The following is an 18,042-nucleotide window of genomic DNA, read 5'->3' as shown; positions in this document are numbered from 1 at the left end:
CACTTCAAGAGACAGCTTTGCAAACAGAGAGAGCTCCTGGAAGAGCAATGAGGCAGGGGGATGTGCCTGGAGAACAGGGCCCTGGCACTGGACCAGCAGAAGGACATGGCCCAGCAGGGTGTTCAGCCTCCCTTCCTCCTTCCCTCTGGTGTGGGGTTCCCACAGGGAGCATCCCACAGCTGTCCTAGGGCTTTGGCTGCTGGAAACACACACTCAAATAAGTGAGTTCACCCCACTACTTTAACAGGTAGTATTACACTTTATAATGTCCAACAGCTCAGCTAATGAGGGCTCCACCAAGATCTTCATAAATACTTACTTAAGAAGGAATCTAGATTATTGAGTTGAACTATATGGAACAATATTTGTTCATTTTGTTCATTTTTCCTCGAAGGTTCCTACCCTTCTCTGCCCGTTGTTGTTAGCTCTTGTTAAATGCTGGCCCTGATATTGACAGGTTGTGAGGTTTTTTTCCTTCATGTGCATCTGTTCAAATATCAAATTTAGAATCTTATAAATAGCACTAAGCTCATCCCTGTTGAAGCAAGAGGATATTTTAGGTCTTCTTCAACATGTAAACCCAACAGACTGGAGTTTTCACCAAATATCTTAAAACGTAAGTAACCTTAACTCCAAATTCTTTTGGAAAATAAATTTATCTTTTCTGAGCTCTGTTATACAGAGTTAACCATACCTGGTTAAGCAAGGTATGGTTATTTCGTTCTGTATAGTGACAGCAAAGGACATTAAATACTTACTGGAATTGAACTATTGAGGTAGAGCTACCAATTAAAGTTTCTTAAAACATGTCCTGTGTGAAATCTTGATTGAAAGAAAGACTAAGTGGTGTGCAGTTCCAAATAAAGTCACAGTAAATAGGTTGGTAAATTAATTTCTATTAATTCATAATTAAAATGTAAAGAATATTTGGAAAACCTTCACAATATATCAACAGTTAAGGAAATAATATAAGAGCAATTTCTACTTTGAATGCTAGGTAAAATAAGGAAATAGATCCCCAAAGATTAGACTGATAATGGGGAAAAAAGATCAGAAATTCTAATATGCAGCATTTTAAGGTCCCTGATGAAATAGTAATCTTTATCACTTTTATCTTACAAAGAGATTTGCGAATATCTTTCCCGTAAGCAGTGTGCTTGATAAATATTGAGATAACTCTAAGAATAACTGCGAGGTCCAAAGCATATTTTGCCAATGGCATTTGGAAAGTTGGAAATGAGGACAAAAGTGAAAAAAAAAAGGGGGAAATTTTAGGAGAGATGAATATCTCACATGAAAATCTAAGTAAGTTGGATATGGCTATGGTTTTCAGTCAGGTTATGTAACTTCTCTGTGGGTTTTAAGGGTTTAACCACCTAAGTGCTAGCCAAGTGGTGAAACACATGCAGTAGGAAGGAAAGATATGCTTTAGCATATCACTGAGGAATCATCCAATCATCAATCCAATTCAATCATCCAGCATGATGTCTTTTACCAGTCATCTTGCTGGCCAGTGAGAATGTTTCTCTGCTACCACTGATGTGCTAGCTGTGTCCTTGAACAGAAATCACAGATTTTGTAAACATCTGGAGTTACATTTTGTGAAATCTTGAGTTTTTTCCTATTGTTTTATGAGAGTAATATATAATATTGCAAAACATAAATAGCTGTAAATAGTAATTGTTTTTGAAATCCAAAGTACTTCCTAAAACCTTAATTTTTAAACATATGGTTGCATTTTTTTCTTAATTGAAAGTAGGAGAATGAACTGTTTAAAAAATACCTTGTAGATATATATCTTCCTTCAAAATTGCATTCTTTTTGGTAACAGTATCAAGAAAGGAAGTCTGGCATACCACTTTTAAATTAATATACTGTAATTTCCAGTAAAAGCAGATTAATATCTCGTTACAGCTAAAGGAAGTAAATGGTCTTTTTTTTTTTTGTCACTTCCAAATTATCATGAGCTTCTACAGAAAGAATCTCTTGAGTTTGAGTTTTTACAGTTTGCTATTTTAATTTCAGTTTAGGGCAGTTCAAAACATAGATTTTGGCTTGTTGTAAAGGCTATTTATGATATTTGCAATTATTTTTCCAACCAGAATGTCAAGTTTTGAGCAGTTTCACATCGACTTTTACCAGTCTAATTATACCATAGAGGACCAGGAAGAAGGTTGCAACACCTATGGCTCAGACAAAAACCTCTGTGAAAGCAGAAAGTAAGTGTGGGTGTTGCTTCAGCTTCTCTCTCCAACAGATGATGGTTCTGGGGCTGGCTTTGGGGCTTGCAGGAGCAGAAAAGTAGTTCAAGACATCATCTGGACTTTCAGAAAGGCAGGATGTTTATAAGTGAATTTTTATTTTTAAAGGATTTTATTTTGAGCTAATTTCATTAGTAGAGTGTTGCAAGATTTGCAGGGGTCCCAGGACGAGGGAAGAGATGAGAATCTTGACTTCGTGTTTCAGAAGGCTGATTTATTATAGTATTATATATATTATATTAAAAATGCTGTATTAAAACTATACTAAAATAATAGAGAGAAAGGATTCATCAGAAGGTGAGACAGGAATAGAAAGGAATGAATAACAAAAGTTTGTGACTGACCAGAGAGTCTGACCCAGCTGCATCCTTGACTGGTTATTGAGTAGAAACACCTAACATGGACCAATCAAAGAAGCACCTGTTGCGTTCCACAGCAGCAGATAGTTATTGTTTACATTTCTTTCCTGAGGCTCCTCAGCTTCTCAGGAGAAGAAAATCCTGGCAAAAGGATTTTCATATAATATGTCTGTGACAGTAAAGGTCTTCCAGGTTGTTTACCTGAGCTTCATGTTATTAATGTGACATTTAGGGTGCCTGTTGCAGGAAATTCTTTAGGAACCTTGTGAGATTCAAGGAAAAAATCTGAATGTGTGGCTCTTTCATAAGCAGTATGTACATATGTGAGGAGTGTCACCAGGCTGCTGGGCAAAAAAGCCACAAGTGCCTGGATGTGGAAGCAGGAGTGGGTGCGGTGGGATGCAGGGTTCCAGCAGGATGGCAAGGAGCTCGGCCCGCTTGCAGAGGGGGCTGCAAAGGCACGGGCAGCAGCTCAGCTCTCGTTACCCACAGCGAGCCAGAAAAATTCCAGCTTCTCCACACTGGGTGGGAAGTAGGTGGAACGTGGTGAGCAGCTCTAGGACGTTTCTCGCTGTAGTTAAGAGCTTGGCTGTGCTTTGCCTCCTGTCCTAGGAGCCAGGCAGACAAGCTGCCTGCAGGCGCGGCGCTGGTGCCATCAGACATGCTGCCGTCCCCGCTGAGCTACTCCGGTCAGATTCTGCAGCCAGCGTACGCTCCCGACGCTCCTCCTCAGCTTGGCTACGTTGACGGATTTGAGGAGGAACCTCCTTTGCTAGAAGGTAAAACTGTGAAAAACATGTTCACTCTCTTGTGAAAATTTTAAAAAAGCTTAATAAAGGACGATAGGAGACAAGGACTACAGGGCAAAGGTTATTACGGCCGGATGCCCCATGGCACTCAGCCGAGAGTGCCTCTTGCACATTCATAGGCTCTTATGCATAGTAAACTTTTCCTTCAAACTAGTTTACATGTGTGAAAAAAAGCCAAGCACTTGTTTTTAAAATTTTAAAAGTTTAATAGTAATAAAATGGTTATAAAAATAGTGATATAATTAGAGTAATAAAAATTTGAACAATTGAGATAAGGACAATACGAGACAATAAGAACAAAGAGTTATGGATGGTCCGGGTATCTTTTCTGGGCAAAATAAGCCCGAAAAAGGACACCCGTTAACAGAGGATTAACCCTTAAAAACAATAGCCTGTTGCATATTCATACACCTCACGCATGATGCATAAATTCCATTTAAACAAAGGATTCTGTCGGGTCAGCATCAACTTCTTCCTCTTAATCCTAAACGGCGTCTTCAAGACTGAGCGAGGTGGGAAGAAGTTAGTTTCTTCTGATAACGGAGCAATAAATCCTCTTTCTCTGAAAGATTTCGGTGTCCTGTGGCTGCTATCTGGTGCGAGTACCTCATTCCTTTCTTTAAAAAAATATCCCACATACATAGTTTCTATTTTAACATTATGTTATAACCTAAAACCATATTTGAGAAAATTAATACAGCATAACTTTCTAACATAATAATATAATATTCATCCTAATATTTGCGAAACACCAATCATAAAATACACATTTTTCACACATGTTCTAAGACTTGTTTAGCATATCTCCTCTTCAGATTTGCCTTTTTAGAGCATGTGTATTCTTTAGTTGTGCTTTTAGTCTTTTTTTTATCATTATCTTCAGTTTTGGCTCTGGCTCACACTGTTTTCAGACGGTGAGTGCGGATAGTTGGCAGGTGTTTTCTTCATATATGCATGCATTGGATGTTATCTCATCTAAGCAGGTATTTTAACACAAGTATATTATATCAGCTATTTCACTACTATGTCTAAGCTTAATTACCAACAGAAATAAAAACTATATTTTTGTAACAAAGTTACTTTAACATTACGCATTAACATTAATTAACATTACTTTAACATTACAGTTACTTTAACATTACATGTATAAAATCCATTTTAATATTTGTGAAAAGCCAATATTGTAATATGTATCTATAACAAAACTAATCCCACAGACGACATGCAGGATTCCTGGGGGTGCCTCTAACTTTTCTCTGCCAGCTAGTGGATGGAACTCGCTAGAGAAACTGCAGCAGAGCTGGCAAGCCTCTCCATGTGAGCTTCAGCCAAAGCTCCTGGCGGCCAAACTTTCATTTTCTCCTTTGAATTCGCCATGGATTCATGCAGCTTTGTGGCCTAGAGCAGGTATACTGTACCACCACTAGATGACAGCAGAACAATAGTTTTCCATTCACGTTTCCAAAATTGTTTCCACTTTTGCGTTTATCCTCCGTACATATTGGAAAATCTGTTACTAATGGAGATGGATAATCATCTTTTTTGTGTATCTAGTAATAGATTTAGTAGTTTCCAGATGCTAAGTCGCTTGTTTCAGGGGGAAAGGAATTGAGAAAGCTGCTTTCAGTTTCAATTAGTTGATCATTTAACTATATGAGCAATGTCGTTCTTTACAATGATTGACCATTCTAATGCTAGTGGCTGATTTTATCGCTAGCAAAATACTTGTGCTGTATTGAAAAAAAAAAAGGGGGAAGTTATCTGTAATTATTTCAGCATAATGTAAACCGAGCATATTCAGCCTGCTAGTTTGGCATGCTGGAAGGCAGCTGGAGTTTCTACTACTCAAAAGGGACTACTGCTGCCTTAAAGCCAGCAAGATCATTCTGTTTGATATAGATAACTGCTAGATCTCGAAGACCCCCAACCATTTAACTCCCCATGTGGTTCACTCAGGGAAAAGGATGTTGTAATACAACTGCTTGTGATCTGCAAAGCTTCAGAGATATTCCTATCTGTGTACCACATAAATCTGACCAAAACCACACATTTTAATGCAGAATAGATTTATATATACAATGTTTTGACTGAGCTCAAGATGATGGAGAGGTGGAACAAGGTAAAGACTTGGCTTTCCCAACAGATCTAACACACTGTCAGTCTCAGTCATTCTGGCAGCAGATCTGAACCTAATTTTCCCCTTACTGGAGAATCTCAGGGAAGATGGTTTCTTGTGCAAGTGGAAATGTTTCTCCAGAAGTTATAAGATAAAGATTTGCCACAGCAAAGTTAATGGCAGGATTCCCATCATCTTTAATGGGACAGCATTTTGTTCTGTTTCCTGAGGCCTCACTAATTACTTTTTAAATGCAAACATCCCCCACCCCAAAAAACAAAACAAAAAACCAAAAAAAACCCCAAAAAAAAACCCCACCCAAAACCCAAAAAACAACCACACTACAAACCTCCAAGCTTCTAAAGCACTGTGTAAAGTAGTATAAACTTGCCTTGAAGAAAGGTAATTATAACTATAACTATAATCTATAATTTTTCAGTGCTTTTGGCAGTTCAGGCTTTAGACACATTACTTGTCAGATTTTCCAGAATTAAAGCATATATCTCCATCCTCAGTGTCACAGATATCTTAAATTCTGCAGTTATTGTTAATTAATATGTTTTTCAACATCTATGTGAGTGTGGCATTAGATACATGTGTTCTAAATATAGGAAAAACAAATATGAACTCAAAAATGCTGAGGCCATTTTTTGCATCACTGACTAAAATTGGATTTAATACATTAATATTCCAATTTAGAATGAAAGCTGACTCCCAAATATACTGAGTAGCAGAGTAGCAGAGACATTATGTTGTTCTTATGACAGAATATGTCATCCTACAATATTATCTTCACTGAAGCATTTGTTTGTAGTTTTGTGGTATCTAATGGATTTTTGAAAAAGTGTTGTTTTCTTGTGACTAATTAACAAACTCCTGAAATTTCTTGTTGCAGAACTTGGGATCAATTTTGAGCATATATGGCAGAAAACATTAACAGTTCTAAACCCAATGAAGCCTGCAGATGGCAGCATTATGAACGAGACAGACCTCACTGGACCTATGGTGTTCTGTTTGGCCCTTGGAGCAACATTGCTGATGGTAGGATGTCGTAGACATCTTCGGGGATTTCTTTTCTAACAAGCTCATGCCTAGGTGATAATGAGTGTGAAGCTGCAGAAGATGTAGTACCAGCATAAAAAGAGTCATTTGCTGCCAGTTATTCTGGGATTATGTGTTAAAAATTCTTCCTACTTTGAAAGCACCTGCATAAAATTTAAATGTAATGTAAAGGTGACACAGGTAAAGTGATGTATTATTTCCAGTAGAAAGAGGAGACCACACCATTTTTGGGGTGGGATTTAATATGAACAAAAGGACAGATCTGTGCCATATATAATCAGGAATGGCTCTGAATAGGTTTCAAAGGAGGGAATAAAAAGGAATATCAGGCCAGCCCAGTTTTTCTAACACTCTTGCTACTTTTTTTGAACTATCCTCTCTCATTGTTATTTTAGAGAGTACAGAGACAGATAGACTAAAAAAAAATCTTTATGCAACTAGAATAATTAGAGGAAAAAGAAATAGAAACAGTCTTTTTCCTCCCACCCCCTTAAATTTGCAATACCTTCCTATAAATTTTGCTAGTACTTTCTTATTCTATATTCTTTGTTCTGTATTGTCTGCTTAACAAAATATAGAAGCCTGTATTTGACCTCCTTCTTTATGAATATAGCTTTCCTACAGGAGGAAAGTTAACAGGGTTGTACAGAACTCCAAATTCATCTATATATCCCTGGCAACAGGGGCTCTCCAGTGTTGCTGAAGTACAGCTCTGACTGCCAGCAGCAATTCATCAGACAGGAGTAAGGTGGGACCATTCTGAGAAGGGCTTTACTGCCCTGCAACTGAGGTGAGAGGACAGGGGCTCTAATTCTCCATTTCCTCTGTGATAAATAGTGCTGAATCAGAAGATTCTTGAAAGTTCTTACTCAATTTGTAATGCCAGCGCAGTACCTTGAGTGTGCAAACTGCTATATAAATGGCAAGTTGTATTATTATTTATGTTCCTATAAAAATAAAAATCTTTTAAAAGGGTGGAAGGGGCAGGAGGAAAGGGAATAAAAGCAAAAGAAGGTGGGAAGCTAGAGAAGACAGGCTATTTTCCACCTGGAGAAATAAATGTATGAGGGTAGTAAAAAGAGAAAGTTGAATTAATTATAATCAAGAAAATGAAAGGAAAGCTAAAAGAAAGAATGAAAAAAATGTTTCCTGTTGACTTTTCTCCCTGAATAGCCAACAGTTATAATGAATATTGAACTATTATTATTCAAATAAATTACTCTAATTATCATACTTTTACTGAGATATTATGCATTTTAGGTGTCATTAGAAAACCAAGTATTTTTAATGCTCCAGTTTTAGGGCAGAAAAACACCTCTGACATAATCCAGTGTTTTTGTTCCATAACTTCCCAGCAGTAAGCCTTTGGGTTTATCTTAGAAATTCAGGCTACCATTTTATCTCTGATGTATTTGAAGACTAACATGTCTCTTCAGCTGTGTAAACTATGATATCCTTCTGTACTTAAATAAGTATCTTCTGATAGCACCAGGAACATAATTTGGTTGAGAGCTTGTTTCTTAAAATAATGTATACATTTTCTTTAGTTTCAGCTTTTTAACTATGGAAAATTATGCAAAGATATTCTTCAAAGGGTAGCAGTCCTTTCAGAGAAAAAGAGGAAAGGGCTGCTAGCCTGGCAGCAGGACTTGTTCTTCCTCACGTTAGTGTAAAACAGGGCAGCTCCATTGTAGATAGAGAAACAATGGCAGCCCAAAATTTAGCAGAAGCCCAAGTCTCAGCTGCTTTGCATTTTACACTGTCATTTGAATGCTGTCAGATTTCCCCATCCTTTCCAGCCAATGGTGGTGGTGCCCACTCCAGGCAGATGCAAGCAAGAACACAAAGTCTGACTTTCTGCTAACCTTGCTCCTTCCATAGGACAAATTTACCTCTTTCCATTCATCAAAGCCTGCCAGACTAATCAAGCCTGATTCTGGTTTTGCTTACATCACTGTGAACTGGGAGTATTCCCATGTGTGTGAGTCAATATATTTACATATGTTAAGTAAGACTAAAATCAGAACCAACATGTTCACTACCTTTTTTTTTTTTTTTTTTTTTTTCCTTTCTTATAACCTTGTACCACAAATCCAACATTTCACCAACTGGAGATCTCAGCTAGCTGCTGGTGCTAGTGCTCCCTCCATCGCTGGCTCAGGAATTTTTTAATCTTAAACTAAGCTAATAAATAAATAGTGCTGTGTAAAACAGTTATATACACTGAAGCAAACAGTCTGAAATACAGTTTGTAGTTGATGCATCTGTTTTGAGGCAGAAATTTACTTAGTTGGTGTATAGCAAAGGCTGCCCCAAACCATTGTGTTAAACTTACTGTATATCCTTAATGACTGAAATTCCAGTTGATGATCATCTGAGCTGGTATTGCTGTCCCACACTATCTCTAGCTATCATTAGTTTTATTTGTTCAAGCAATTTTCCCTGATTATTTTATACCACTAGTATGCAAATGCCAGCAAAAGAAGTCTGTAACTAAGTAGGAAGATTTCTTATGCTGTGATTTCAGGAATAGATCCTGATTATTTTCTTTATGGTGGAAGACAGTAATGAGGAAAAGCCCAGGATGCTGGAAGGATATATAGGCAACCTGGCTGTACCTGACTTAACCTTGAGGACTGGGACCAGAGGAGAGCTCAGCAGTGAGCCAGGTCAGTGCAGACAGGATAATTGTGCTGATGTAAAGTCAGGTCTTACTAACTAAGGTTGCCTTTCACGTTCATGAACTGCTCTCCAACGAGAGCTGGTGAGCTGCCACCAACCTGCAGCATCAGGACTTTCATGCTGTGTCATCACTAGGCCTTCTCCATACTGCTGCTTTATGTTTGTCCAGCTCAAATACTGCTGGAATCCAGTGATCAATTACCACATGCATGGATACAGAAAGACAGGGCAGAGAAGGGTCCTCAAAGCTGATTTCCCCCAGATTTCATTAAAATGTATGGATAAGTAAAGTCAGAGGTCTTCTCAATCCTTCTTAGCCATCATGGGGGATAAACTGGCAAGTATCATAAAACATGATAAAAGCTTCAACAATGTTTCCATCTAATCCATCACAACAGAATCCAACCATAAGCCACAGCATTATTATGAAACTGAGACCATCTATTGGTTTTGAATCTTATGTGGTTTCTCATATGCAGTATATCTATATATATAATATATAGTGTGTGCAACATATAGATTTTGTGTGTGTATATGAACAAACACACTTGTGTTTTATGTATGTACATACACCTTGTTATGTGTCAGGAAGGTGATGCAATGCATAGTGGCCCTTCATATGATAAGTTTACTCCATGGTTCTAAGTTAATGGTTAAGTTCCAGGTCTGAACTTTCTCCTTCACAGGTGCATTCTATAATTAGGATTCAAAGTTCCAAGAAAAAAATTGATTCCTGATTTATGAATGTTTTTCTCATGTTCAGATGCAAAAATGACTATTGCATAGCCAACTTTCAGCATTTAATTTGTTAGAAGCTTGAAGAGAGAAAAAAAACATATTTGTGTGTTTTGTGACGGTTTATTTTGGGGAGTGAACAATGCCCTTATGCCTGGAGGGATCCTTCAAAATGATGGCAGGAGATGAAGGAATTGGTGGTGCTGTGGCCACAGTTGCCTGTTTTACTAGCTTTGTGTATAAATTAGAAAACATCAAGCTCCAGGCTGCCAGGCTGGTACCTTTCATAGGCAATAAATTTGAACAAAGGAATAAAACCTAGAAGGAAAAAAAAATCTGGGATTTTTTTCATTTGTTAGAACAAAAAAAGAACATAAGCTGACAGTTACTACTGACTTTTATGTTGAAATGAACATGTTGTATTGGTCTAAGCACAGAAATGTATCTTTCTCATGGTAGTCAAGGGAAAAAACTGTCACATTTGCCCTGAAAACCACCATAGTTTAACCAAAAATTTCCCTATTTTTTGCAGACCTTCTTATAGCTGAAGGTTTGTAATAAAATGTGAAGTATATCAGGTAACCTGGGTCATCATATCACTTAGGACACTTTTTCACAGCCCCATATACACTTATTGAAAAGATGTTTCCTGAGCCTAAACTTTGATTTTTAATGACTAAAAGTGCTTTCCATAATTTCTTCTTAGTTTGCTGCCAGTTAAACTTTCCCAAATCTCCCAATTCCAGTTGTGTTCAGAGCCCAACAACAGTAAGACTGAGAATCTGTAGTCTTGATTTCTCAAGATTTTCCGAGCCTTCTGATGTTTACATTTTTGTAATGAACTTTCTTACACACTTTCTGTAAATAACTTATTGTTTTGCATTCTTTTATGGAAGAAGAGACGTTTGATGAACTGTTGGTTTGTCCAGTGTCATTGGAGAAGTGGCACATTCACTCTCCAATCCACTGTCACCTTTAGAAATCTATAAATGTTGGAGTCAGAAATTAAACTTCCCTTTCCTCAACTTGAGAACAGCAGTGTGTGCACGTCGTCTTGTTTCATGTCCTATAGTGACAAGAATCAGCCTTGTAACTTTAAGTTAGCAACAAGCACATTTTGTCAATTGCACCTTGGAATTATTTTTATACAAAAACCCCCAGAAGTATCATCTGTGGTTCACAACTGAACTGAAGCAGGTGAAGCAGAGAGAGAGTGTCAACAACAAGAAGTAACAAACCTAAACCTAAATCTGTCTTCTGCTAGCACTTAGTGATCACTGCTCACTTCTGTCAGCTCACGCTTCCTCTTATTTATTCCAGGCAGGGAAAGTTCATTTTGGCTACGTGTACGGGATGAGTGCCATCGGGTGCCTTGCCATGCATGCCCTGCTGAACCTGATGAGCGTCTCGGGAGTCTCGCATGGCTGCGTTGCAAGTGTCCTGGGCTACTGCCTGCTGCCCATGGTCATCCTGTCCTCTTCTGCAGTTGTCTTCTCACTGCAGTAAGTACCAGCCTATGGCAATGGGAATCCTGTGAAGGAGAGTAAATCAGATGGCTGGTGTGAAAATCATTTTATAAATGGTCGCATAGTAAATTTTGGCTTCTGAAACTGTAACATAACACCAGTTTGGTTGTATGTATAGGTGGAAACAGACAAAACTGGACTGTATTTGAGAGGGCTGGTATACATTCCTTTTGATATGAGTCTTTAATTCCTCTGCTTTCCATTTGGATTGAGAGTGCTGTTGATTTTTGCAGCAGCCTCAGTTGTGATTTTTGTTTTGCAGAGCCAAGAGTGGCCAAACTCAGGTATCAATTTTAAAAGCAATTGCTGAACTTTGGCTTTATATAGCCGGTTCTCTTGCTTCTTTTTTTGTTCATAGCATCAGGCCTCCCATCTTTATGTTTCCTTTCCTACTGACTCCTGTGGGACAGAATGAAATAGCCAAGTTCCCCTTAATGATGTGGAGAATTCGGACAAGTGTTTAAGATATAGTAGACTTGTATATTCTGAGGTGTAGTTGTTGTACAATTGCAAGCCTGAAAAAAAGAGAATACTTTGAGAAACCAAATGTGTGGTTGTGTATGTGTCTGTGCACCTGTGGGGGGTTGTTCAGTCATATTCTCTGAATAGGAAACTTTTTGGCAAGCCTCTCATTCCTCCTCATTCTCTATGTGACACAGTGTTTATATCCCTGTTCACACACAGCAAAGTACAAGCAAGTTCCAGATCTTGCCTGAAGGCCTTGAGCAGTGCTTTTGCCCATTGCTAACATGCTATTAATGATGGTTTCCCTCCTAAGACTTTTTTGTTCTCTCATATTTTTAACTCTCCAATCTGTAACATATGGAACCTAGCAGCTGATGAACAAGAAAATGCCCCTATTTGTTTCTTTGGTAAACATCATTCTTACATATGTTTGTATATATATATGTGTGTGTGTGTGTGTGTGCACATGTTTGTTTGTTTGTTTAATTTATTTATTTATTTAAAGGAAATTATATGGGGAATGAAGTTTTGAAAAATTTCTTGTTGCATTTTTCTGAGGAGCTATGATGGCTTAACCCGACCATATTCCAGGTATTAAAGTGTTTCTGAGCTGTCCTTGATAAGATGGACGATGACACTAAAGAAGCTGTTTATTCTCTGTTCTCCTACACTTCCCATATTTTCTTGATTAACCTGTTTAATAATCCAGCCTAATAAAATGTGCAGATACATAATGGTGAGACAGATGGGGTGAATTCCAAACCAGCTGTTACAACTGTGCAGGATACTGTTTTCTGTACATGGAATCCCCAGGCAGACACTACACGTTTGTAAAATGCTGTGAATTTACAGAAAGCACATATTTTGAAAATCTCTAAATACTAAAATGTGATAGCCTTGTCAAAATTGAACTGGTATTTCTAAAATGAATTGCTAACATTAAGTACCTATTTACAGGGTTCTGCAGCCTTTTCTCATTTGGTATATGAAACTGCTTGAACATATCAAGTACCAAGGTTAATTATTGCAAGCATGCTATTAAAATTAAGTGTCAGCTTTAAAATCCAACATACGTTTCATTATTTTTAATTTTAAAAGTATTTAAATGTTAAAAGAAAGAGCAATACATTTATGATTTTAAAAATATTTATAAAAAACATTACTTCTATTTCAAAGTTCAAAGAAATAATCTGAATTTTTTTTTTCACCAAAAGTATACATAGGATAATGCACTAATCTGTGGCAAAGATACATAGCAATCTAATAATTTTCAATTTTCATGATTAGCTATTTCCCTGTAAATAAATAAAGCAAAATATAGAACATTTGGGGTACTGAATAGTACCAAGGAGAATACCAGTTCTCTTACTCAAATTTACATGGAACTAGATTTGTTTGTGTCCATATATGCTGTTTTCATGTGTGAGCACAAGTTTATTAGGCTGTCTTTCTGGGAGAAACATCAATAGACTTTTTTCCTGCAGAAAGCAACAACAATTCTTTAATATCAAATCCCCAAACAGGGTGGTAAAGCTACTTCCTTAACTAAACAGTGAAGGAAATAAATGTAAGCATGAAGAAAGCAATTCTTATACCCAGCTGATGCAAAGAACCCATTTGGTGACAGCATCTGCAGGATGTGAGAGAAAGAGAGAAAGAGAAGTGCACTCACCTGTGTCCCTCCATATCAATCTCACGCCACCAGTACAGCCCCAGTCCTCTTGGCCACTGTAAGCATGACTTGTGCTTTTTGCCCTTCTCCCATCTAGAGGATTTGACCCTCATGGACATGCCAGACAGAAAGCTCTCTGCCAAACCATTCTTTTTAGCAGTAACACATTGTTAGATTGAGGACTGAATTTGTAAGTGCACAGAGGTACCTATTGATCCTGATATGATTTTTATGCCACCTTTCCATCCTGCTCTCTGCCAGCCCTGGAACAAACCATGAGAGGCCATTGGACTTCAGTGCGAGGTGGAGCAGCCACAGCTCTAAACTGTGCCATGTTGTCCCCAAAGAGTCATTATGTTAGCTGAAAATTGTCATTGCACAGTATGTTCCTATTGCATCCCATCCCTCTGCCAGCATGGGTACCTGCTCAAAAAGCCATCCCTGCCAGCTCTGAATTTTTGGGTCACTGTTTAGGTGAGCAACTTAGCATCTCCTTGGAGGAGACCAGGAACTTGCTTTGCAAAGCCCAGTGGAATGTCCCTAAATGCTACTGTATTGGTTTAAAAAACACTTAAACTGAGGATATTAAATCACAGGGTCTTTAATGTTTTATTTTTAACTTGTTGAAGTTGCAATGAGGTGCTGAGTCACCGTGAAATCAATTCTTTCCTTCCTCCCTCAAAGGCCCAAGAGCTGGCAACACCAAGTACCTTATTGGCCTGGTGACTGGACTGCTAAGAAATCAACTATTTTAGGTGATGTGAATGCATTAAGTAAATCAAGTCAATTACATAAGGACAGCTTTATTCATCATGGTTTAGTTGCAATAATTACATTAGTGGAGATAATTTCTGATAAAAGGACCTACCTGAGTATGTATACACAGTCTGTTTTTCCCTTGTGCTTCTGTTATGCTGATGCTTTGGAAGAGTGGGGAGTCAGGAAGGCCTTTAGGAAGTGGCAGAGATTTATTCTTTCTCAAAGTCCTTGAGACTGACACAGCAAAAGTGTGTAAAGTAGCTATCTCATTATGTGCTTCAGCAGTGTATTATGCACATGATCTCATGCATTTTACAGAAGCAGGCTGCAAATAGAGTGCAAATAAAGCATATGTGAAACATTATTTATTGGCAAGATTTTGTTCCCACAGGGTTTAATGGTAAGCCCTCTGTAATCTGCAGGAGTATTTCAGTGGGCTTTTACCATAGTCCCATAATCATCAGTTCTCCAGGCCTCCCTGCTCCTGAAAGGGGGCACAGTGTAACTTCAGATGGGCTCAGCTGTCACCAAGAGGAAGGGTGGAAAGTCACAGTCCTTTCAGTGTGCGGAGAAGGATGCCAAGATAAGCAAAATATTTTTCCTTGGTGGTTCTTTTTGCACTCCTTACTTTGTGCTCAGTGTACTCACTTTTTTAAAAGGCCAGTCAAGCTTTTTCCTGGGAGACCTTTCTGCCCTTCCAGCTGGTGTGAGTCTTTCAGAGCCTCTCCTGAGTGTCTAAGGCATCCTTAAAATCTGTTTTCTGTGTGAAAAAAATGCAATTCCTTTACATAATCAGGCTTCCTGATGAAAGAGTAGGTCTGTAGTGCCATTTTAGAACCTAACAATTTCTGTAAGATAATGTTGGCTGAAATAGAAACTTGGCTACATTTAATATTAAACTTAAGCAGCTGCATCTGCTGGAGGCCCAGAAGATTTATTTGTAAAAGTACAGTCCTATTAGCAGTGCTTCTGATGAAGCTGTTAGCCATGCATATTACTTTTCTGTTTGTGCTTACAATTTTAATTTGCTTTCATGCTTGACTTTCACTATGTCAGTTCTCAGTTCTTCCACTGGGTGTTGCCTATCAATGACATGCTGCTAGACATGAACTTGAGTTTGGTAAGATTTGATGCTACATTTAGTAATATATGGACCCTGTCATGTTTCTTTTGTGTTTACTTTTGGGGTTTTTTGTTTGTTTGTTTGTTTTTCTCCTAGGGGGACCCCAGGAACTCTGTTATCCCTGTTTATTATTGGATGGTGCAGTCTGTCAGCCTCCAAAATTTTTACGTCTGCATTGGCTATGGAAGGACAGCAGCTCCTGATTGCATACCCATGTGCTTTACTTTATGGACTTTTTGCACTTCTAACAGTTTTCTGAGATGTATTTTCTGGTAGTCTTCTCACAGTCTGTTTATGGTTGTTGGAGGGGCAAGGGTTTATTTATTTATTTTCAGATTGCCTAGAGTTGTGTTAAGTTCCATTAACAAAATTAGATTCTATGACTTACTGTTTTTTTCCTAATGGCTGATAATGAAATAAAAAAAATCAAGCTAACAGGTAGATGGCCTTAAAATAATGGTGTTTTGACAGTCTTACAGCTTAAAGAAAAATTGTATTGAGAAGGTAGTAAAACTGAAAAAAAAAAGAAGAAATAAATTATAATTAAAAATCCTGTTCTGAGTATTTATAATATAATACAATACATATGCTAGAGAGTAACTAGAATGCAATTATGTAAATATTTAATGGACATAGTAAATCAAGCAAAAATGCATATTTATTTGCTTTAAAAAAAAAAAAAACAGCTTGCCATCTAATATAACTACTAATTAATATCCAGAATTTATATGTTTGGGTTTGGGGTTTTTTTGGTGACAGAAGACTGAGTGACCCTGTTTTGTGACATTGAAGAATTGGCCAGGAACAGGCTGATACAACAGAGGGAACCTAGGAATGTTGTCTTTCTTTTTCTTTTATATTTTTAAGAGATGCTGTTGTCCAAAACACCATTGTACTATTTTTAATGCACAGTAATGTTTTATTTTAAAATTTTCACTAAAACACTGCCTGCTGTAACTGCAGGAAAGCACCAAACAAATTAAAGGCAACCCCTAAAAATGTCTCCTGAAAGGCAGAACTGTATTTGAACAGGCAAAACACAAATCTCCATAATTTTATCTGCCCCTCAAAAATCTATTTGCTGTTTTCAGTTTTAGGGGAACCAAACATTTATGTAATGGCAATAAAGTACAGAATGCAAAAGATGATATTTCAAAATATAGTATTAGAAATATCGAGCCATCAAGAGGAACTGCAGATGGGTGCAATCATGACATCAAAAAATCTAAGTATGAAGTAGAAGAAAAAATAAAGGTAGGTGTAGAAAGCATTAGAAAAAGTAAATGGGTGAAATAAATAGAAATGTGAGGGAAATAAATGGTAGCAGATTATTTCTTCAGTGTCTTATGGTGCCTTTCTTCTTGATGCATATTCTTATGATCTTGATTATGCTCAGTTGATTGTTTTGAATTCTTTGTTGAATTGTTTACAAAATATTTTCTTCCTAGACAGCCGGTCGGTGATTCTGGGACAGAGGGTCCTGATGCTGCAAGCACTTAGGCTGAAGCTTAGTATGGCAAAGCTGTTCAAGAATACACAAAAGTAATTGTATTCCTAATCCTTTTCAGTTCAGAGGTAAATTAAATTATCAGTTTGTCCTCAAGCTATTGACTCTCTGAATTGCAAGAGCCTTTGGTAAAAATATTTCTCATTGCTGTCGTATTTGGGTTGGTTTTTTTTTTTTAAGAACTCTTATGCAAGCTATTCATTTTACTGGATTCCAGCAGAACTGGTGCAGACTAGAGGTCATGAGAAGTAAACAAAAGGTAATGTATACTTAGCTAATTCCTTAAAAAATCACAACTCATTTATGGAAAAAAATGCTGCATTTATCTTCACTGCATTTCTTCACTGCAAGGCTATGGAAATGGGAACACAGAGGCCAAATTGTAGGCATGACCCTGGAGCAAATTGTGGCTATAACTAGGCAGGATCTATTTGCATATGAGTGGGAATTGTGTGAATTTGGAAGATCAGCAATTGTAAACATGACAAATTTGGCCCTGCTGTATCAGGGAGTAAATCTGACAGTAATAAGGCGCAGATAAATGTGTCAAGTGACTGCAGGGTATGGATATAAAAATCAGGCACTTTGATTTACCATGCATTAATGGTGTTCTCTTGTTTGAATGGGGACAATGGTTGCACTAGTTGTGGAGTTCAGAAAAGACGGTTTAGAAACATTTAGATCCCTTTTTGTCCTAGACTTCCTATTATCATTCTTACTGTCTAAAGCAAGTATAAAATGGCTCTATTCTGCGGCACTTTTTGTTCATTCTCATACTGATCTGCATGATATGAATGGCAGGGGAAGCAGTGAATGGAGCCATCAATTTTTCTTTTGATGCCATAGACAAGTCAAATTACTTATGGGGAAAATGAACACCTTGAAATTTTGCCACAACATTTACAAAGCAAATGGTAGTCTAATTATAGTTTCATGTTTATTTTCTTAGAATTTGTAACTTCCTCC

The 18,042-nt window shown here is 37.6% G+C and overlaps 1 protein-coding gene across 1 annotated transcript; it reads left to right on the top strand.

Annotated features, from left to right (window-relative positions):
• Positions 1–510: 510 nt before the first annotated feature.
• YIPF7 (Yip1 domain family member 7) lies at positions 511–17,231 on the top strand. The gene is made up of 6 exons (XM_038134896.1): positions 511–616; positions 2,103–2,219; positions 3,233–3,399; positions 6,441–6,586; positions 11,345–11,526; positions 15,666–17,231. Exons 2-6 carry the CDS (start codon positions 2,104–2,106, stop codon positions 15,826–15,828), a joined length of 774 nt encoding a protein of 257 aa, XP_037990824.1. The 5' UTR covers positions 511–616; position 2,103; the 3' UTR covers positions 15,829–17,231.
• The last annotated feature ends 811 nt before the right edge of the window (positions 17,232–18,042 follow it).

Source organism: Motacilla alba, chromosome 4 (genome assembly GCF_015832195.1).
Source record: "Motacilla alba alba isolate MOTALB_02 chromosome 4, Motacilla_alba_V1.0_pri, whole genome shotgun sequence".
In the NCBI taxonomy this organism is placed as follows: domain Eukaryota; kingdom Metazoa; phylum Chordata; class Aves; order Passeriformes; family Motacillidae; genus Motacilla; species Motacilla alba.
Note: the sequence above shows the minus strand (reverse complement) of the source record. Positions and strands in the feature narration are given on the sequence as shown.